This window comes from Bos indicus x Bos taurus, chromosome 2 (genome assembly GCF_003369695.1).
Source record: "Bos indicus x Bos taurus breed Angus x Brahman F1 hybrid chromosome 2, Bos_hybrid_MaternalHap_v2.0, whole genome shotgun sequence".
NCBI lineage: Eukaryota > Metazoa > Chordata > Mammalia > Artiodactyla > Bovidae > Bos > Bos indicus x Bos taurus.
Window position 1 is genome coordinate 30,086,882 of NC_040077.1, and position 23,922 is coordinate 30,110,803.

Below are 23,922 nucleotides of genomic sequence, written 5' to 3' on the forward strand. Positions count from 1 at the left end.
ACCAAGTCAAGAAGAAAAGTATTAAAAAAAATATTAAAAAAATTATTATATTGATTTTAGATTAAATTTATGGCTTGTTAATTTGCAATATTTTATTATATTTTTCACCTAACACAACATATTTGTTAACTCTTGGTGGAAGGTACAGCACAAAGATTGTAATTAAGCAAATTAAATGTTTTAGTTAAATATGGTCCTTAAAAATGCCCCCAAAACTTTTAGGGATATTTTTGGTTGCTGGCACAATTATCATGTTAGTTTTTATCAAGTGCAGAAATTTGGAATTATGGTATGTTAATTCAAGGCAGTTTTGTAAATCACTTCTCATTGACCACCACAGTTTTCAGAGGTAGAAACCTCTTAGGTTCAGATTTTTTTTTTAAGTTGTCAGGCTATACCTGGTTTAAGTATAACAATTTTCTTTTTTAAAACTGATTTGTCATTTTACAGTAATGGAAGAGATTAATCATTTTCAATAGATTTATTATCTTTTATTTAAATTTGTTTTTTAACATTGTAGTATTAAATCTTAGTAGGTAAACCATTATCTGTTTCATAACTGCCATTTAAATTAAGAGAAAAATTGCATTTTATCATTCAGTCACTACTTTGGAAATTAATGATATCTGAAAAGCTAAAACCCATATTAAGCAGTCTACGAAGGGGTTATTTGTATTTTTTTTAAAGTAAAAATGTGATAAACCAGTTATTCAAACATTTTACCTTACTTAAAATTACTCTATTATTGAAGTTATGACTCTGATATGTTCTAGCCAGAAATTCATTGCAACTAAAGTATATGACTTTATTTATAGCCATTGGACATTTCCAAGCTACTTAGAGCTGCTATTATCGTGGGTTAGGTGGGCTCCATCCTAAGTAGGCATTTTGCTACCCCTAGACATCCAGTCCCCAGCTTTCCAGTAGAAATAACCATCTGAAAGTTATTAAAGTCACCCAGAGCCTACCACTTCATCAAACAGGATCCAAAGCCAGGATCCCAGATCCTCTGCCATGTCCTTATCTGTAAAACAATAAATGCATACATTGAGAAAGACCAAACTAATGCCTGTTGACAAGGGCGGCTCTTCTTTAAATAGAAACCAAATCATCCAATCAATCTTTTCCTTTAAATTGAAAAGTTTTTAGATTAATAAAGTTGTCATATTGAGCAAATGTCCCCAGACAAAGCAGTCCACAATTGGTTTATAATGAATTAGATATAACAAAGGATATAAAGACAGATGGAAAACAAAGTAATGTAAACCCTTCCGAATAGTTAAAAGAAAGGTCTTGAAACTGAGGATGAAAGACAGACTCTGAAGGAATGACTAATCTGCCAGATTCTTGTGCTGAAGTAACCCTTATAAACTTTGTTAGCTTCACATTCAAACTTGCCTTTACCATATCCTTATCTTCAAATGCACATTGTGTGAGGAAGGAAAAACATTCTGACATTTCGGAACAAATCTGTGCGCAAGTAGCACAATCTGATAAGAGAAATATTGTTATTAGAAAGGAGCTTTCCCCAAGTTGAGGCACGTCCATTGCTTTCACTTTGAGCTGACATCAAGCAAGTCTCCAAATTTAAGTCATTCAACAGAAATACAAATGAAACTTTTTGCAGGACTGAAATCCTTAAAAACTAACATGGCATGCTTGAGCTGTGTGTTTGAAATTGCCTTTTTTTTTTTTTTTTTTTCATCTTCACGTTTTAAAACTTTCTATAGTTATGTGTACACTCTTTTCTAGTTTTAAATTTTCTTTCATAATTAGATTGTTTCAGTATGGAGGAATAGTCTTAAATTCTGAATGTGTTTCCTCTGATTGATGGTAGAATGCTTAGAAAAATAATAACCTTTTTAAAATAATGAATATTTCTTTTGATATTTGACCAATTTCATTTTAGTGGCTTGGGTGTCTAAGGATGGCAGGGTGATCTTCATTAAACAACACAATGCATATACACAGTACTCCTGGCGTAGATGAAGTGTCTAATGATGGAAGTGTCACTGGGGAAAAGCTTCCTAGGGTGAGATTTCCCATTCTCACCAATATTGAGGATGTGGGTTTTATAGCCTTTGTGGGTTGTAACATACAAATATTAATCAGGCTAGTGATTCCCCTAAGGCTTAACTCAAGTATGGTACTTAATGTGTCATTTGTGTCTATATACCACATTTCTATAGTCTCCTTCTAAAAAATGTATAGAATAAACAAAGCAAGCCCCTTGTCAGAATGGCTGGAGAATCTTTGCTGTTTTAGCTTAAAGTGCAGTGGTGCACGAATATAAGGAATTTACCTGTAAGGAATAGAAAGAACACAAACCGCAGCGAAGCTGTCTGTGATCTTCTACAAAGACAATGTCAGTGCGCTTATGGAAATGTCACTGCTGATGGTGTATTTTCGGATGGCATATGCCCACATATATTTATCTCTTTTGCCCCAGTTTAAAATGTACTAATTACATAATGTTCAAAATTTCTGCTGAGACTGTTAAAATAGTTTAATCCATGGTCAGTGATATTGTAGCAGTAACTGGAAAAATAGTATCAACTGTCTCGTGAACATTCATGGCACATGAAGCATTCCAGACCTGCAGATGTTTTAAGCCTTCAGAAGTCCAAGGTAAGAACTAAGGAATAAATTAACAGTGCTATCAGAAAAGACCCACAGAATTTTCCACACTGTGTTAACTTTGGTTCCATGATCTTCAGAACATGATTCCAGGCTGGGTTCCTTTTTTGTTTTGTTTATTTACTGTGTGGCAAGGCACATTTTAGCTTGTGAACACACCTTTATTTCTTCGTGGGAATTTTTTTTTTTTCACAGTTTCCTTTCATAGCTTTGGTTGATATTGCACCATTTGGCTATACATTCAAATTCTTCACCCACTCTTTATTATAGAAAACTTCTTCCTTCTCATGTTCTTCTTAAAATTACAGATGACTCATTAGTATCCTTTTGACTGTGACAGTGTACTGGAAATAGAATGAGGTATTTTAGCTGTGTGGTGAAAATGGATGTTTGTTAATTATGGAATGTACAAATGTATCCATTTAAAATGTACTCTTTACTTGACTGTCTCACCAACCATTAAAAGACAATTTATTCTCCCCTTTTTTCAGCTCTTCTGAAAGAGATGCATGGCTCCTCTTTATTGGGGCTGCATGAAAAATCAGACAGGAACTTGTGATTTTAAATTCATGCCTGGTTTGTCATCACTACAGGAGTTTTTAATTGTTATGTGGGGTAGGGAGAGTTCTTTGTTTTGGTTTTAAACAAATAGAGATTAGGTAGTTTTTCTTGCAAAAGTAATTTAAAAGAAAATCAGAACAATAGATGGTAAAAGCTCATGATTCCATGAATTCTCATCTTCATGAATTTTCTTTGTATATCATTCAGTCAGTTCATTCAATTCAGTCACTCAGTTGTGTCCTACTCTGCGACCCCATGAATCGCAGCATGCCAGGCCTCCCTGTCCATCACCAACTCCCAGAGTTTACTCAGACTCACATCCATTGAGTCAGTGATGCCATCCAGCCATCTCATCCTCTGTCGTCCCCTTCTCCTCCTGCCCCCAATCCCTTCCAGCATCAGAGTCTTTTCCAATGAGTCAACTCTTCGCATGAGGTGGCCAAAGTACTGGAGTTTCAGCTTTAGCATCATTCCCTCCAAAGAAATCCCAGGGCTGATCTCCTTCAGAATGGACTGGTTGGCTCTCCTTGCAGTCCAAGGGACTCTCAAGAGTCTTCTCCAACACCACAGTTCAAAAGCGTCAATTCTTCGGCACTCAGCCTTCTTCACAGTCCAACTCTCACATCCATACATGACCACAGGAAAAACCATAGCCTTGACTAGATGGACCATTGTTGGCAAAGTAATATCTCTGCTTTTCAATATGCTATCTAGGTTGGTCATAACTTTTCTTCCAAGGAGTAAGCGTCTTTTAATTTCATGGCTGCAGTCACCATCTGCAGTGATTTTGGAGCCCCCAAAAATAAACTCTGACACTGTTTCCACTGTTTCCCCATCTATTTCCCATGAAGTGATGGGACCAGATGCCATGATCTTCGTTTTCTGAATGTTGAGCTTTAAGCCAACTTTTTCAATCTCCACTTTCAACTTTCATCAAGGCTCTTTAGTTCCTCTTCACTTTCTGCCATAGGGTAGTATCATCTGCATATCTGAGGTTATTGATATTTCTCCCGGCAATCTTGATTCCAGCTTGTGTTTCTTCCAGCCCAGCGTTTCTCATGATGTACTCTGCATAGAAGTTAAATAAGCAGGGTGACAATATACAGCCTTGATGTACTCCTTTTCGTATTTGGAACAGTCTGTTGTTCCTTGTCCAGTTCTAACTGTTGCTTCCTGACCTGCATACAGGTTTCTCAAGAGGCAGGTCAGGTAATCTGGTATTCCCATCTCTTGAAGAATTTCCCACAGTTTATGGTGATCCACACAGTCAAAGACTTTGGCATAGTCAATAAAGCAGAAATAGATGTTTTTCTGGAACTCTCTTGCTTTTTCCATGATCCAGCAGATGTTGGCAATTTGATCTCTGCTTCCTCTGCCTTTTCTAAAACCAGTTTGAACATCAGGAAGTTCATGGTTCACGTATTGCTAAAGCCTGGCTTGGAGAATTGTGACCATTACTTTCCTAGTGTGTGAGATGAGTGCAATTGTGCAGTAGCTTGAGCATTCTTTGTCATTGCCTTTCTTTGGGATTGGAATGAAAACTGACCTTTCCCAGTCCTGTGGCCACTGCTGAGTTTTCCAAATTTGCTGGCATACTGAATGCAGCACTTTCACAGCATCATCTTTCAGGATTTGAAATAGCTCAAATGGAATGCCATCACCTCCACTAGCTTTGTTCGTAGTGATGCTTTCTAAGGCCCACTTGACTTCACATTCCAGGATGTCTGGCTCTAGGTCAGTGATCACACCATCGTGATTATCTTGGTCGTGAAGATCTTTTTTGTACATTTCTTCTGTGTATTCTTGCCACCTCTTCTTAATATCTTCTGCTTCTGTTAGGTCCATACCATTTCTGTCCTTTATCGAGCCCATCTTTGCATGAAATGTTCCCTTGGTATCTCTAATTTTCTTGAAGAGATCTCTAGTCTTTCCCATTCTGTTGTTTTCCTCTATTTCTTTGCATTGATCACTGAGGAAGGCTTTCTTATCTCTGCTTGCTATTCTTTGGAACTCTGCATTCAGATGTTTATATCTTTCCTTTTCTCCTTTGCTTTTTGCTTCTCTTCTTTTCACAGCTATTTGTAAGGCCTCTTGAGACATCCATTTTGCTTTTTTGAATTTCTTTTCCATGGGGATGGTCTTGCTCCCTGTCTCCTGTACAATGTCACGAACCTCCATCCATAGTTCATTAGGCACTCTGTCTATCAGATCTAGTCCCTTAAATCTATTTTTCACTTCCACTGTATAATCATAAGGGATTTGATTTAGGTCATACTTGAATGGTCTAGTGGTTTTCCCTGCTTTCTTCAATTTAAGTCTGAATTTGGTAGTAAGGAGTTCATGATCTTAGCCACAGTCAGCTCCTGGTCTTATTTTTGCTGACTATATAGAGCTTCTCCATCTTTGGCTGCAAAGAATATAATCAATCTGATTTCAGTGTCGACCATCTGGTTTTGTCCATGTGTAGAGTGTTCTCTTGTGTTGTTGGAAGAGGGTGTTTGCTGACCAGTTAGCGCCCCTAAAATTACCAGTCACCCAGGCTCTCCCTCCCTTAGTTTTAGAGCACTATAGTTCACTTTTAGATATTTCTCCTACCCACCGTTTGTTTCTTCCTTATGTCCCTTTCTTCTTTGTCACCTTCCTGTCTCTGGCTCAGAAGCAATCCCAAGTTGATGAGAGCAGTAGTTAAATAATGGTTAGCATTTATCAAGTACCTGCCATATTAGTAAAACTTAAAATGAAAGTGACGTAAACTCAATGGAAAATAGTTTTTTAAAACAAAGAATCAAACAACTAAACGTGTGTATAGGGTAAATCTGGTCTTAATATTAAAGGATCCAGTACCTAACGCAGTGTCATCAGGACACAGTCCTTTTGCATTTCTCACTCTGCTTCCACCTATGCCAGCTGCATTCACAGGCTGGTTCTTCCCACAAGATGGTAGAAATAGCCATCAGTGGCACAAAACTGATGGACAAAAAATTGATAGCACAAAACTGGGACTTCCCCGGTGGCTCAGAGGTTAAAGCGTCTGCCTGGAATGTGGGATACCCGGGTTCGATCCCTGGGTTGGGAACATCCCCTGGAGAAGGAAATGGCAACCCACTCTAGTACTCTTGCCTGGAGAATCCCATGGAGGGAGGAGCCTGTTAGGCTACAGTCCATGGGGTCGCAAAGAGTTGGACACGACTGAGTGACTTCACTTCACTTCTTCACTTTAGCACAAAACTAACTTCTACAGCCTAGTAACTCCAAAGAACTCATTTTTTCTTCAAAACTTCTCCTGGAATTCATTTTACTAGGTCACATAACCTATTCTGAATCAGCCACTGTAGCCAAGGATTTGTGATGATCTCATTGGCTAGATCAGTGTCACATGTTAACCAGTGTTGCCAAGGGATGGATCAGCTCCACCCAAACCATGTGGCTAGACAGTGAGGCAGCGGTTTTCTGTAAAAGGAAGAGATAGAGACTGTGACAAAGGTGTGCTAGATAAACAAAAGCCAAGCTCTGTCTATGCTTTAGGAAATTTACAGTTCTTATTTAACCAACATGCCCTTCCAAGATAATTCTTATCTTTATTTTAAAATGATGAAACTGAGGTAAAGTAATTTTCCTAAGATCATAGGGCTATTAAGTAACAGAGACTAGATTTCAAACCAGATCCTTCAGCTTCTATGGCTTATTGCTATGCTACTCTGGATTTGCAGTTGTCACACTAATGAAGAGAAGCCAGCGATGGAATCTAAATAAGCCTGTTGCTACTTTTCCTGCCTCTCCACACAGGCCACTGTGAAGCTGTCCTCCTCATCTCCTCGGCTGGCAGTATTTCCCAAACCTGACTTGTTGCTTCACTACTTCTACTCAATCAGGGCCTGCCTTCATAAAAACTAATATCTTTGAGACTCAGTGGCTCTAGATCAGTTCCTAAATTAATTAGAAAATTACATTTCCCATCAAATTTTAATAGTTTTTTTTCCACATTTTTTTCCAAAGAGGACAGTTTCAGGTAACATGAATTGTGTGCCTCTGTAAAGAAATGCCATTTAAATTGGGATCTCAAGTGTAGAAAGAAGAGAGAAGTCTTCCATGGGAAGGGAACAGCCTGTAAGAAGACATGTAATATATTGGGACTGTAATAAGTAAAAGGAAAGTAAGATGTGGTTGGGGAGATGGGCTTGGGGCTAGATCAAAGCTCCAAGAGTTTGATGTTTAAGGGAAAAATAGTTCTCTGAAGACTTTGGGTAGAGAAGTGACGATGTTCACTTTTTGCTTTTAAGATCAAGTTGGGGGTCTTTATAGACGTCTGGTCTAGATTTTTGACAATGAAGACAAAGAATAATGGATGAGATAAGAATCCATTTTGGAGACATAATGCTTAAGTATTAGATAGGAACAGTGTCAGACTTTATTTTTCTGGGGCTCCAAAATCACTGCAGATGGTGACTGCAGCCATGAAATTAAAAGACGCTTACTCCTTGGAAGGAAAATTATGACCAACCTAGATAGCATATTCAAAACCAGAGACATTACTTTGCCAACAAAAGTCCGTCTAGTCAAGGCTATGGTTTTTCCAGTGGTCATGTATGGATGTGAAAGTTGGACTGTGAAGAAAGCTGAGCACCAAAGAATTGATGCTTTTGAACTGTGGTGTTGGAGAAGACCTTTGAGAGTCCCTTGGACTGCAAGGAGATCCAACCAGTCCATCCTAAAAGAGATCAGTCCTGGGTGTTCTTTGGAAGGACTGATGCTAAAGCTGAAACTCCAGTACTTTGGCCACCTCATGTGAAGAGTTGACTCATTGGAAAAGACTCCGATGCTGGGAGGGATTGGGGGCAGGAGGAGAAGGGGACGACAGAGGATGAGATGGCTGGATGGCAGCACCAACTTGATGCACATGAGTTTGGGTGAACTCCGGGAGTTGGTGATGGACGGGGAAGCCTGGCGTGCTGCAATTCATAGGGTCTCAAGAGTCAGACACAACTGAGCGACTGAACTGAACTGATTAGATGGGAGCAAATGGATGGCATTGTTTTTTGAATATGAAATTTGGGAGGAAAGAAACTGAGCAGCAAAGTTCCAATGTGAAAATTAGCACTGCTTTGTTTTAACTTATGTTAAAACACATAAGTTTTAACAAGTGTTTGTGTATATATTTGAGTTTGTATACACAAGTGTTTGTATGTGTATATATTTGAGAACCAGAGATACTTACATTTTTAATCCTTTAATCCTTGTGTTTATATGGCACTTGGAATTCATTAAGGAGATTCACATGTTTTATTTCATTTCTATCCTTTAAACCACCCTGAGGTTAGTAGTATTATAATCTTCTCCATTCAGATGAAGAAATTGACATGGAATAATTTGCCCAAATTCTTCACACAGCAACATCTGCAATAAAACTGGGCCAATTAGTCCTTTTCTGTCAATGAAAAATTAACTGAGCATGGACTATGTACCATAACCATGTTATAGGCTAAAGATACAGGGATGAGAAATATTTGACCCCCAGATTTTATCAATTTACTGGTGGTTATAATTTTTTCTCTCCGTCTGAGGCAGAGGCAGAAGCATCTGTAACTAACTGATGAGAATCCAGTTGGGGACCAATTATGGGGTCATCTCTAGCACTGGCCCCACTGCAACTATTCTACCCAGGTAAACCTTAGGGACAAGCAATTTTACAGATTCTTTTCTGGGTACATATTTTTCTCCTTTGCATTAACTTAAAGCAAAAATTAATTAAAAAAAAAAAACTATGAGGCCTTGAGCCTGCAGATGTATTTTTGTTTGTCTCATGCAATACTGTTTAAAATTTTGAATTAGTGTCTGAGATTTATAAATCAGAAGATTGCACAAACATGTGTAAACCTGAATATTTAGGTTTCTCACACACTATCAGATCTGGCATCACTGATTTGCATACCAGAAATTAGCATGTCTCTTGCACTGTCTAGCCACTGTGGGGTGTTGGTTTGTGATCTCTGGCTTCAAGACAATTAAATGAGGGCTGGATATTAAAGCTTGGTGGGCCATGGGCAGGCATCAGTTCACAGATTGTTCTTTAGGCTGGTTATTCCTCATCTAAGCAGAAAAGTAGAATGAGATTGGGAGAGAAAACGTTTTGTAAATTATTGCTCACTCACTTTGGAATCAGGAAGAGAACCTGTGAGAAAGCTTTCCATCCCTCAGTGAGCCAGGAAATGAGGGAAATCTTGGCCTGAATCCATAGGTTATTTAAAAAAAAAAAAAGGCAAAGAAGTAGGTGAGATAATTTAGATAGCTCATAGGGAAAAAATATAATTAGATTCCAAGGAATTGGCCCACAGTGAAAGATGTCCCCAGAGATATGTACTAATGGGAATCTCTTGCCTTTCTATGCAATTATTTATACCCAAAGCTCTGAAGCATCTCTTCTGCCATGTGGTATCATTCTGCCCTTTCTTGCTGGAACCTCTTCTCAAGCCAACAGCTTAGAGCTCGAAAAAGGTTGACCCCACTTCTCGAAGAAGATAGAGCCAGGGAGTTTCCCTAATTTGAATGCCAGGGTAATATCAAAGTGGGGAGAGAGTTGCTGCCCAATTTAGAAATCTGTTACCACTTTTAGAGCGATGATTTCTTATAAAGAGTGATAGAGTTCCACGCTGTCATTACATAGAATTCTATTTCATTAGGAATTACATAGGCTTTTGAATCTACGTGTAAATATAAATCCTTTCTTTGGGAAAAGATGGTCAGAGTTCCGAACAGTTGACCTCCAAGCACATTTTTGGATTACAGTATAAGTACATGTTGAAAATTGCCTCTCTAAATTTTGAGGCTAAAGAATAAACGTAATCGACCGATAGCATATTCTGTTTTTCTATTATTCGTGGTCACTGCTCACCTTCCTCTGTTATTTCTTTTGCTTTTTCCAGTACATTTACTATAAGAGCAGGCAAATTGAGTTGGCGTTGATCTTTTTATTTGGCAATTTTTAAATAATGTTTAGATAAACACAAAGCTGGGCCTTAGGTTTAAACTATTTAAGAAGGAAAACACCTAGATTGAAAGAAATATTAAGATAATGGACATAGTTTTTAAGGGAACTGGGAAACTATAGTTTGTTAAATTCAGTGTTCATCCTGAAGGGAAAAGATAAATCATCTTCTAAAGTCTCAGAGACAAGAAGGATTACTAAATAGTTAACAAGTACAGATTCATAAACAATAATCCTACCAAACTAGTATAACTTAAGTTGACTTAAGTCTTATTGACTATGCAATGTATAAAGGGGAAAGATTTCAATGCAGGTGCATAGCATAAGCATTGATAACAAAAACAGATTCATAGTCCTCCTATTGCAGATCACCCTAGTTATTCATTAAAAGTACAGAACACTGGACATCACAATCTGACCTACTAAATTAGAATCACAACACCTCTGTGAGCTTAGTGCATGAGTGCGTGCTAAGTCACTTCAGTTGTTTCTGATTCTTTGTGCCTCCACAGGCTATTGCCCACTAGGCTCCTCTGTCCATGGGATATCCCAAGCAGAATACTGGAGTGAGTTGCCATGTCCTTCTCCAAGGCATCTTCCTGACCCAGGGATCGAACTCGTGTCCCTTACATCTCCTGCACTGGGAGGCCGGTTCTTTACCTCTAGTGCCACCTGAGAAGCCCCAAGTTTAGTGTATTGTATTTTCCTCATTTTGCTTTCTAGACTATTAAACTTTGATTATCAGGAGTGTTAACCTGCTTGGGTTTTTGTTGTTGTTTTCTTTAAAGCTGGAATGGATTTTTACCTAACAAAGCTTGCTGAAGAGAGTATGACCTGGCAGTACAACAAATGGTTTACACCTAGGCTGGTGCTGCCCAATTCAGTGGACAGCATTCATGCGTGGCTGTTGTACTTGAAATGTATTTGACATGTGGCATGTTCAGTCTTTGAAGATTTAGAATGGTATGAAAAGAGGAGGTAAATTATCTCAATAATTTTTAATATTGATTTCATCCTCAAATGATAATATATAGGATATATTAGGTTAAAGAAAATATTATTCAGATTAATTTCATCTCTTTTTCCCCCCCTTTTTTAAATATGGGTATTAGAATGTTTAAAATCACATATGTGGCTCAGATTTGTAGTTCACGTAGTATTTCTATTTGGTAGCTCTGGTCTAAGTAAACTTTCACTAATACTTCTAGATTTTCTTCTGTCCGTAGAGATTGTTGAACATTTACTAGTTTTGAGGCTTCTTAGGGTAATAACTTACTACTTATTCCAAGTTTCTTGAGGGTCTTTGGTTTCCCTACAAACTTTAGCACAGAACTTTGTGAATATTGTGCTAAATGGTTGACACACATCTTCTGCATTGAAGTAAACTGAATTAACAATTGGACTGAGAATTAGGTCTAGGCTGCTTTCCAAGTGTCGGAAACACTCATACATATTAACAGCTTAACATATAGGGACTTAGTAAATGCTACTTGAGTTTAGTAGCTATACATAGAAGAGATAAGTGACAAGCCTGATCAATACTTAGTATATGAAGAGTTACATTCCTATAAATGTGTCTCTAAAGTGGCATTTTATATATAACATCTCATTTCCAATTCAGTCAAAATGCTGTCTTGAAATTTGTTCTGAGGCACAGTATTATTCTCAGGTTAAAATGACTTCATGAATTTCCTACAGCCTTGGGCTGTTTAAAAAAAAAAAAGAAGTCTGTTTTTAGCTGGATACTACTGTATCAGCCTTTTCTACTCCACATTCAATTCTGAAATTTTTCTTTTCTATTGAAGTGACTTAATGCAATAAAAATTTTCCTGAGTAGATATGTTGATGAAATTTTTATTAAACTAACTAGATTTAAAGAATGTTAAGATCAGTTCAGTTAAGTCACTCAGTCGCGTCCGACTCTGTGACCCCATGAATCGCAGCACGCCAAGCCTCCCTGTCCATCACCAACTCCTGGAGTTCATTCAAACTCATGTCCATTGAGTCGGTGATGCCATCCAGCCATCTCATCCTCTGTCATCCCCTTCTCCTCCTGCCCCCAATCCCTCCCAGCATCAGAGTCTTTTCCAATGAGTCAACTCGTCGCATGAGGTGGCGAAAGTATTGGAGTTTCAGCTTCAGCATCAGTCCTTCCAATGAACACTCAGGACTGATCTCCTTTAGAATGGACTGGTTGGATCTCCTTGCAGTCCAAGGGACTCTCAAGAGTCTTCTCCAACACCACAGCTCAAAAGCATCAATTCTTTAGCGCTCAGCTTTCTTCACAGTCCAGCTCTCACATCCATACATGACCACTGGAAAATGGACCACTAGTGATCCATACATGATCACTAGATGGATCTTTGTTGGCAAAGTAATGTCTCTGCTTTTCAATATGCTATCTAGGTTGGTCATAATTTTCCTTCCAAGGAGTAAGCGTCTTTTAATTTCATGGCTGCAATTACCATCTGCAGTGATTTTGGAGCCCCCCAAAATAAAGTCTGACACTCTTTCCACTGTTTCCCCATCTATTTGCCATGAAGTGATGGGACCATGCCATGATCTTCGTTTTCTGAATGTTGAGCTTTAAGCCAACTTTTTCACTCTCCACTTTCACTTTCATCAAGAGGCTTTTGAGTTCCTCTTCACTTTCTGCCATAAGGGTGGTGTCATCTGCATATCTGAGGTGGTTGATATTTCTCCCGGCAATCTTGATTCCAGCTTGTGCTTCTTCCAGCCCAGCATTTCTCATGAGGTACTCTGCATAGAAGTTAAATAAGCAGGGTGACAGTGTACAGCCTTGACGTACTCCTTTTCCTATTTGGAACCAGTCTGTTGTTCCTTGTCCAGTTCTAACTGTTGGTTCTTGACCTGCATATAGGTTTCTCAAGAGGCAGGTCAGGTGATCTGGTATTCCCATCTCTTTAAGAATTTTCCACAGTTTATTGTGATCCACACAGTCAAAGGCTTTGGCATAGTCAATAAAGCAGAAATAGATGTTTTTCTGGAACTCTCTTGCTTTTTCCATGATCCAGCGGATGTTGACCATTTGATCTCTGGTTCCTCTGCCTTTTCTAAAACCAGCTTGAACATCTGGAAGTTCATGGTTCACTTATTGCTAAAGCCTGGCTTTGAGAATTTTGAGCATTACTTTCCTAGTGTGTGAGATGAGTGCAATTGTGCAGTAGTATGAGCATTCTTTGTCATTGCCTTTCTTTGGGATTGGAATGAAAACTGACCTTTCCCAGTTCTGTGGCCACTACTGAGTTTTCCAAATTTGCTGGCATACTGAGTGCAGCACTTTCACAGCATCATCTTTCAGGATTTGAAATAGCTCAACTGGAATTCCATCACCTCCACTAGCTTTGTTCATAGTGATGCTTTCTAAAGCCCACTTGACTTCACATTCCAGGATGTCTGGCTCTAGGTCAGTGATCACACCATCGTGATTATCTGGGTCATGAAGATCTTTTTTGTACAGTTCTTCTGTGTATTCTTGCCACCTCTTCTTAATATCTTCTGCTTCTGTTAGGTCCATACCATTTCTGTCCTTTATCGAGCCCATCTTTGTATGAAATGTTCCCTTGGTATCTCTAATTTTCTTGAAGAGATCTCTAGTCTTTCCCATTCTGTTGTTTTCCTCTATTTCTTTGCATTGATCGCTGAGGAAGGTTTTCTTATCTCTTCTTGCCATTCTTTGGAACTCTGCATTCAGATGTTTATATCTTTCCTTTTCTCCTTTGCTTTTCACGTCTCTTCTTTTCATAGCTATTTGTAAGGCCTCCCCAGACATCCATTTTGCTTTTTTGCATTTCTTTTCCATGGGGATGGTCTTGATCCCTGTCTCCTGTACAATGTCATGAACCTCCGTCCATAGTTCATCAGGCACTCTATCTATCAGATCTAGTCCGTTAAATCTATTTCTCACTTCCACATTCAGTACATTCATTAAAAACGTCAATATCAAACTTGTACACTTAGAATGGTTAAAATGGTAAATTTTATGTTAGGTGTATTATACAATAAAAAATTAGGGGCAGAGTTAAAAATGTCACTCAGTCAAACAGCTTATAAATCTTGCTTTGCTTAAAGTTGCATATTTGTTGATACAATTTAAAGTACAGAAACATTTTGCCTGAAAGTGAAAATTTTAGTTACTCAGTCGTGTCCAAGTCTTTGCAACCCCAGGGACTGTATGGACTATAGCCCCCCAGGCTTCTCTGTCCATGGAATTCTCCAGGTAAGAATACTGGAGTGTGTTGCCGTTTCCTTCTCCATACATATTTGTTTATACAGTTTAAAGTACAGAAACATCTTGTCTACCTTCCCTGCTGTTTTCTTTTTGACCCCTTACCTGTGAAATGAGAAAAGCAGATATCTCTATGTTGGAAAATTCTAGAGTTACTTGACTACTTGTAGGTAACAGTGTTCCCTTCTTACTCTCTTCTCCCTTCAGTACCATCAATACCATTATTTGGGGCAATGTGTATTTGAGAGTCTTTGGGGGCAAGTTAGTGACTGAGGGAGAAGGCAATGGCACCCCACTCCAGTACTCTTGCCTGGAAAATCCCATGGACGGAGGAGCCTGATAGGCTCCAGTCCATGGGGTCGCTAAGAGTCAGGAACGACTAAGCGACTTCACTTTGACTTTTCACTTTCATGCATTGGAGAAGGAAATGGCAACCCGCTGCAGTGTTCTTGCCTGAAGAATCCCAGGGACGGTGGAGCCTGGTGGGCTGCCGTCTATGGGGTCGCACAGAGTCGGACACGGCTGAAGCGACTTAGCAGCAGCAGCAGCAGCAAGCAACTGAGGGTGCACATGCACACACATCCTTTCGTTAATCTTAATACTTACAAACTAAATGTCTGGCTTCTTGGATGTGCAAGTAAATATAAGGAGGATGAATACAGATAGATGAGGAAATAGATATGAAATTAGTTACAAATAGTAAATTTGAAGTTCTAAATGGAACTTACTCACATAAAAATGGTTACAGATTCAAGATTCTAAAATTAGGTTTCTCTGTAAGTCAGCAGTTTAAAATGAATCCATAAACATTTTAAGGAAATATTTGTGTAGATTGTATGTAAATATATATGTTTCAACCTGGGAACGACAGAGTCCTCACAGAAGAAACCCTGAAATGGTCCCTTAATGCTGATCTCATAGTCAGCTTCCTGGGAACTCTATCAAGAACGTCTTATCTCTCTATACTGCTGGCGAAAATTAAAGAACAAGCATTGCTCTATAGTAAAACCTCACTAATTTCATTATACATTCTAATTGTAAGCACTTACACAGTGTGCACACATTTCTTAACTTTTGAAGTTAAAAATACATTCTTTGAATTTTGTAAGTAAATAAGTGAAAATATCCTAAAATCAGTAGAAGTCCCTGTCTGTCTTGAACAATTGAGAATTATGTCCTTTTGCCTTTAGCTTTTGTGTCAAAGTATTACTTTCTCTATGTGTAAGGACTTTTGAGAATTGTTTCTCAGCATCAGGGGTGCTGTGGCGTTCGTTAGCTGTACCCTGCTGAGTTCTGGCTCTTTTTCTGTGCCTTTCTGGGCTCCTCCTGGTTCAATTTCAGAGTCTTGCTTCTTTTTCTTCATGGTCTTTAGGGCAGAGGTTCTTACACCCTTCATTTAGCCTCTGCAGCTTTGCCTTTGGCCTCGTCACCCCCTTCCTCTATCTTTTCTACTTCTTCTTTTGTTAGGTCTGCTCACGGTTTGGGCTGGAGGCTGGCTACACAGCCGGAGTCACAGGTGATCTTTTCTGTGCGTGGTCGCATCTCCTCAGGATGAGCTGCATTGTTATTCTTATCCACTGAGCTACAGTCAGGATCATCTTCATCCCCTCTCCAAGTTCATGATTTAGCCCCATATGGACTGTAACTTCTTTTCCAAAATTTGTTTGTTGTTGTTTAGTCACTAAGTTGTGTTCGACTCGTTGTGACCCCATGGACTGTAGCTCACCAGGCTCCTCTGTCCATGAGATTTCCTAGGCAAGAATACTGGCGTAGGTTGTCATTTCCTGCTCCAGGGATTCAATTCAACATCTCTTGCATTGCAGGCAGATTCTTTACCACTGAGCCACCAGGGAAGCCCTTTCCAAAATTAGGCTTGTAATATTATTTGAAACAAGGGTATTTTTATTTTTAAAAAATATATCCTATATTATGTTTTTACTGGCTCTCCCACTCCCAGCCCATAATATTTCTACTAGGGTTTACTCAGCATAATTCTGGGGAGAGGAAGCATAGGCAAGAGGTTTGCAAGGTGGACCATATTTGGTCCCGAATTAGCTCACTCAGGGCCTTGCTGTGTCCTTGCATGTGTGTACTCCCTAGGGCAAAAGCATTTGCATTGCACAAGTCTGTGCACTTTGTATGATGATATCACAATGTCATTTAGGGACAGGGGCACTGAACGAATCAGAGAAAAAGGCACAAAGTACTATAGACACAGGTGATTGCTCCTCCAGTAAGCACGTGTGAAACTCTTACCTCTTACAAATGGATATGATGATACAGTTTTCTTTGTATTCTTGACCCATAGTCCATCAGAGATGAAAGTGGAAACATGGAGTCAAAGTTCCATGTAGAGCAATGCTTCTCAAACTCTCTATTGTGAAGATGAGGTGGCTAGTCTATAAAATACAATAAAATTAATCTTCAGAAAATTGAAAAAACAGACCCACAAAATACACTCTTCTGTTTTATTTTTAGATGCAACAGATGTAAAATTAGTTTGTCAGACACATTTCTGAATACTTACTCTCAGTGTCATGTTGCAGATCAGGAAAAAGTTGGAGACCAGCACTGGTTGGACCAGGTTCAAAGCTCTCATTTAGGGCACTTGTACCCATACCAGCCAGGAAGTGCTAGTTTCAAACAATATCTCAGTAAATATTTTGGAATGATTGCTTGCATTTAGAAAACCCTGAAAATAGAGGGAAAAAGAGTTGAGAAATCTGTGAATACCTGAAGACTAAACGTACAGAATAAACACTTGTCAAAGATTCTTACTAGAAAGTAAGCATAAGGTTAATGCTTGCTATGTAGTAATGCTGGCTTCCATCTATGCATCTTAGAAGGGGGTAGAATTTTTGAAAGAATGGGTGAATTTAAATTTAAAAGATTTGTAGTTCCCTTCCCAAGATATGTTCTTCATAAAGAAATAGGCTTTCCTAGAGAAATAGGCTTCCTTTCATCACCCCCAGGCTATTTGAATATATATAAAGGTCCTAAGAAACAATGAGTAAGAATCCTTGATACAGGGTTGTACATTGCTGCTTTGTTTGTTGTTGTTTTGTCTACATACCGTTAATTGTGCTCAAATATGGCTAAATTTTGGAATGCCAATTCCATTCACATCCATGCATCCTGGATTTTTCAGGGTCTTTGATCTTTTCCTCTATGCTAACAAAGCACTACATGAAATAGGCAATCAGTTGGGACTGGAATTCAATGTGTCAGCTAACTCAGAAATCCAAATACAGAATTTAGTACTCTAGTCAGCAGATATTCTCCAGGGAACTTGGCCTCCAGAAATCAATCACTGGTTTACATCCATCTAACCCAAGAGTGGGTTTAGTGGTGGCTGTTTCTATTTCCTATTATAAACAGAGTGATTTTTTATCAGGAGAAATGGTAAAAGAATATTTCAAAAAGTATTAGTGTTATTAAATGATTTGCATTCTACATCATTAATTTTCAAGGTAATCAAAATGAGAAAGCTGAAATCACTGTAAAAGAACTGCAGTGTCTTAAGGATCTGTAGAATGAAATGTGAACCCTTTTGAGACTTTCATTTAACTTAGATATTTAAAATACTAAGAAAGAAAATAAATTATTTTGGCTAACTATCTTATAAACAATAAAACTGCAGTATCAAGTCAAAGGTAAGTGATATCACTGGATATTGTTTCTAGTTAAGAGAGCCTGGAACAGTTTGTCCTTATGGTACACATCAAAAAGTTGCAACACTGGAATAACTCATGTTGACAAATAACAGAAGGTGGGTAATAGAGTTTAAATGGTTGATACTTTATACTTCTGTGTTGTGTTCCTATCTTACAGACTTTTATAGTATTGAATAAAGGGAAGGCCATCTTCCGGTTCAGTGCCACCTCTGCCCTGTACATTTTAACTCCCTTCAATCCTCTTAGGAAAATAGCTATTAAGATTTTGGTACATTCATATCCTTTTCAAGTGATCGATATTAGCTATTTGTACATAATCTATAAGTGCTTTGTAGCTAAATGTAAGATTAAGTTGGGAAATGTCATATTCTGTGGTTTTTATCATTTTCATTTTGTATTTCCTTTTGTCATATAAGCATTTTCTTAAAATTTATTACATTAATGTTACTGAAATTTACAGTCTTTACTATTATATATACACACTATATGTATATTTCAGTCTATTATATATCAAATTCTAACATTATATATCTCTTTCTAAAATTACTCATCCTACAAATCTAGTGTAAAACAGACTTATTTTTACAATATTGTATAAAGTTTGTGACTTTCTGGAATTTGCATGGAATCCTGATATAATAGTAAGAAAACCAAACCTATATCCAGAGCCAAGTATAACCATGTCTATAATATAAAGCATTTTAGTGTACCTTAGAGTTAACCTTTAAGCATAATTTCCACTGGAGACGATCAGGGGGCTCTGGCCAATATGTAGCTAGTTTTTGAACTTTCCTAATGAAATTCGTGAAGGAAGTACTGGATCACTGGCTGAATTTCAAATAGAAGTCATTGAATTATGACTCTGCCGTGCAAAACTGATTGCTTAGTAAAGACTCTGAAAGTTAATGAAAGATGCAGGGATTGTATTTCCAAAAGGTCTTCAGGGATTTAGCTTTGTGATTCTCACTGGTGTTAAAAAAAAAAAAAAAAGGACTCGGCAACTAAATTTATCTGTTCCTACTCCTTGGCCAAAAGCCTTCACTTCTGATTATGTCTCATTTGATGGCTTTGGCAATAATAAATATAGAATTACTGGTATAATTATCATCTACTTATCATCTATAATTATCATCTGCTCTATCTTCTATACCATTACTGGTATAACTATCATCTACTTGTAAGTAGAAAAAAACTTAACATTCCACTCTATTTTTAAACTGATAATAAGAGATTCCTTATGGTATAAGTATGGTATTAGTGAATTTCAAAGATTTGAAACATAACTTTTACATGTCCCGAGCTTTGACATTTATGGAGGTTTCTTTATCCTAGTTTGTGTTCCTAGTGCCATCGTGTGGTCATTTGATGAAAACTTTCTTTTTCTCTTATGGAAAATTTTTGCTTTGGCTGTTGACTGTTGTTGAATGTTAGATATGAATGCAAGAAATCTGTGTTTTACTCCTTGGCCAAGTTATCTAATTTCTCTAAAGTTTTAGCTTTATTTCTCTAATTTCTAAAATACGGGAATTAAACAGTTGTTTTTCAAGGTCCCTTTCAGCTCCATAATTCTGTTAGGTCCTAGTCATTTGTTTCACTAACATTTAGATCATAGCTACTAACCAGACCTATTCCAATAACTCACACATATTATCCCATTTAATCTGTACCTCAAATTGATGAGTTCCACATCTGATTAGCTCCACTGCGTAAAATTCAGTGGAGACACTAGAAAGTTCAGTGGCACAGAGAGGTTGAGTGACTTACCCGAGTCATTTTCATGTTGCTAAGATCACCTTTATGTTGAATTTTATCATGCTAAGGCATGACTTTGAAATATTCACTTTCAATCTTATCCAATGCTGCTATATGTTTACAAACACTTGAAATAAAGCGACCTGACATTTAACACCGTACTATAATATATTCATCCATATTGTATCACGTGTGTTTAAGAAATTATAATTCTGCCAGGATGTGCCTTCCTCAGCAATTCACTATTTTAATCAACTAAATTAGTTCACATCAGTGCTCTCTGCTCAAATCTATGCAGTTCCAGAATGCCCACAGTTTTCCCAATAAGGTCTTCTGGGAATAAATAGATTGATTTAATAATAGTAGCAAAAACCACACTTTATACTTTTATAAAGCTTTCTCGTACATTATCTCATTCAATCTATACAACTACTCTGTGAGAGTAGTGTTATTATATAAATTTAAGGATGAGAAAAATGAAATTTAAAGAGATTAGATAATTTGCCCACAGTATGTTTGTCACTGATTCCTGGCCAAACTGCAGGTTGAGCTTTTCAATGTTAGTTTTATATAATATAATACATGGGTTTGGGTTTTCTTCTGTGTGTTCCTTAACAATAACCTACATTATTCAGCATGCTAATTATGTGCACTATTTTGACAAACTGTGTGTTTATGACAATGAGTAACCCTCCCGACTGGACAAAGAATGTAGAGTAAGTTCAACTTATAAGCCACCTATGTGAGTATGTATAAGTGTGTGTGTGTGTGTGTGTGTATTGTTGCATAGACATAGAGATGTATATCTATGTCTATATATATGTATTTAGGATTTAATATCTCTCCATGTGTACTTGGTGGTGACCAGAAGCCCATCATTCTTGTACACTCATCACTCTTCCTTTAGGATATACAGTGGCCAGAGCAAATATGGTGAAAGTTATCACAGAAAGGAACCAATGTGGTAGACCTTGGTTCCAGTTAACTTCCAGATTAATTCAGTGAGTCTTCCACATGCCCTAAAAACATACTATGAAGCCTCACCAAGTTTACACTTCCATCAGGCACAGCCACTCTGTGCCAGGCCCATATTGGTTTCAAATGTGGTCAACCAAAATATCTGCTGGGAAAAAAATCCCGAAATTTGGGATTTTCAAACTTGAATATTTAATAAACTGAGGGCTCTGCTAACTGAGCCTCCCTAGTCACTCAGACAGTAAAGAATCTGCCTGCAATGCAGGAGACCAGATTTTAATCCCTGGATTGGAACGATCCCCTGGAGAAGGAAAAGGCAATACACTCCTGTATTCTTGCCTGGAGAATTCTATGGGCAGAGGAACCTGGCGGGTTATAGTCTATGGGGTCACAAAGAGTTGGACACAACTGAGCAACTAACACCCCCACACACACACACACACGCATACTGAAATAAAAGAGTAGCATTTTCAGAAACCAAGTGCATTGCTAACTGTTCTAATGGACTCTTCTGGGATACTTTGAGGACAGCGAGGCCAGATATGTGGTAAGTGCTGCTGGGGCTGTTCTCATGGCTGGCGTGGTGACCACTATTGCTCTGTGGCTTCTGACCCTTAAAACAACAACCATGGGGGTATTCTAAGGGCCTTTTCCCTTCCTGGACACTTCCAGGTTAGAACCAATAAAAAGATAGAGTTTCTGAAGAAGTGAAAGTCGCTCAATCGTGTCCAACTCTTTTCAACCCCATGGACTATACAGGCTATCAAATTCTCCAGGCCAGAATACTGGAGTGGGGAGACTTTCCCTTCTCCAGGGGATCTTCCCAACCCAGGGATCGAACCCAGATCTTCTGCATTGCAGGTGGATTGTTTCCCAGCTGAGCCACTAGGAAAGCCCAGAGATTCTGAGGGAAATTTTTAAAAAATTATATACAAAGGATTGCTTAAGTATTAATACTAATGTGTGAGGCCCACAGGTCTCAAGTCATCCTTGTTTCTGTGATTTCATTATCCAACTTCTGAGATGAAGATGAAAACATCTAAGTTTCTAGTTGGAAATCTATAAATTTCTTCTCATTTAAACTGACTAAGTCGTTTAAATTTTGGATTTCCAATCTGTCTCAATATTTTATTCAAAATTAGATTTTCACCTCTGATGACCCTAGAATTATCCATTTGGCATGAACAAAATTCTTTTCCCAACTAAGTTAACTTAGCTTATCTTGAAAAAAGAGGAAAACTTAAGACTTACTAATTTGTCCATGTTCCCTCAGTCATAAAACATGATTGAAATTAAGCATTTTACTTTCTAAGGAAAATAATTTTATGCTTCCACAATATTATTGATCAGCTACTCCATCATGTGAATGTACTGGATAATTCTCAGGAGGCTCTATTCATTTGTGTCAATACTAAGACATTTCAGATACACTTTATACAGTATGTATTTCTCACTCTACCCTTAGGGCAATTTAAAAACAACTCTGTGTGCGTTAAGGAGTTGAATTTAAATTTCAGACTATGTTTTATTTCCATGAAAATAATTTTAACCTGCATGATTCCTTTTTAAATGTTTGTTATTAACATAATGAGAGAGTGTTAAGAAATTGATATGTCATGAAAGAAAGTGATTAGTTTATTCATTCTTTTTGGATACTTGTCTCCAGGTACACCTTCACAGGAATATATACTTTTGAATCACTTATAAAAATTATTGCAAGGGGCTTCTGTTTAGAAGATTTTACTTTCCTTCGAGACCCATGGAACTGGCTCGACTTCACTGTCATTACATTTGCGTAAGTGTTTTTCTTGGAAGCTTCAAAATAGGATATATTTTGGCTTCTACAAGTGTTCATGCTTTTAAAGAATAAGCTTGCTTTAACTGTAGAATGTTTCTGTGTGATTTATACATTTAAGCTCTGGATTTTAATTTAGTGCAACAGAGGTCAAAGAGGCATTTCACTTTGGCATAAAGGCTTTGCAGTAATTGAAATTATAATGTTCACACATAACAAACATTGTCAGCAAATTTTATACATGCTGCTGTTTCAACAGTACACACACACATTCACACATATACACACACACACTAATATGGAAGCAAAAGTGTACTTATAATATATCTGTGAAAGTGTTTTTAAAAATTACAACCAAAAAACCCTCTACTGGCCCTGCAAATGTCCATTGACCTTACCCACGTCATGCACTCTCCCCAGTTTCTTAGGTAGAATAATAGAAAATAAACATCAAAACATTTTGACATAACAAACTAATAGAAAAACATAAGGTTCTTAATATATATTTGCTATTAAATGGTTATGTCATCAACAAATGCACAATTAAGGCTTACAAACAAGCATACTCTCTGACTCTTCCTATTTCTCACTTGATCCTTTCCTTTCTTCCTCTCCTTCTTTCCCCTTCTAATTTTCCTCATCATTTTCTTTATATAAACCTTCTTATCCTTATTTCCCAACCAGATAAATTCAGTAATGCACACAACACAACTTCTGCAGTCTGCTTTTTTTTTTTTTTGTCTAGTGATAAACTTCCCCAAGAAAGAAGAAACCCAGAAAAATAACAGAAGGCCGCTGTGCACTAGATGAAATTAGAATGTAGAGGAAGATGGACCAATGTGGTTCACCCTCATTCTTCAGCAGCTGGTTTACTTGGCCTCTTACAGGCATAAGGATGTGGGAAGATGAGCAGAGGAGAAATGGAGCTGATATTCTCAAGGCTCCAAATGCTGCCTGTCTCATCTAAATTCCATATCTATTCAAGATGAGCTGATTCTTCACCGTCCCCTCTGGCCATGGCTCAAAAGAAAGCATTTTTGAGGGGCTATTGTTTCTTGAGGCTAAAATAACAGGAATGGCAAGAGTGATCATTGGGCCCCCATAAAATATTGTTCTTAATTTTCCTAGCTTTCACTTAAGAGTTACACCAAAAAATCCTGATCACATATGGATAGGCAGTAAGTCAGTCTGCCTGAATTTCTCTTGGATGATTTCATATATTTTTTAAAAACTGAAGGCCTAAGACTATTAGTTCAGTTCAATCACTTAGTCATGTCTGACCCTTTGTGACCCCATG

At 37.8% G+C, this 23,922-nt stretch overlaps 1 protein-coding gene across 6 annotated transcripts in view; it reads left to right on the forward strand.

Moving 5' to 3' along the window:
• LOC113903082 (sodium channel protein type 1 subunit alpha) overlaps positions 1-23,922 on the forward strand; it is a 183,001-nt gene that overhangs the window by 88,993 nt on the left and 70,086 nt on the right. For all 6 annotated transcript variants that reach the window (XM_027558726.1, XM_027558708.1, XM_027558754.1 and 3 more), the window contains exons 3-5: positions 18,261-18,379; positions 20,482-20,571; positions 22,497-22,625. In XM_027558726.1, coding sequence (XP_027414527.1) covers positions 18,261-18,379; positions 20,482-20,571; positions 22,497-22,625 — 338 coding nt within the window. The remainder of the gene's footprint in view (positions 1-18,260; positions 18,380-20,481; positions 20,572-22,496; positions 22,626-23,922) is intronic.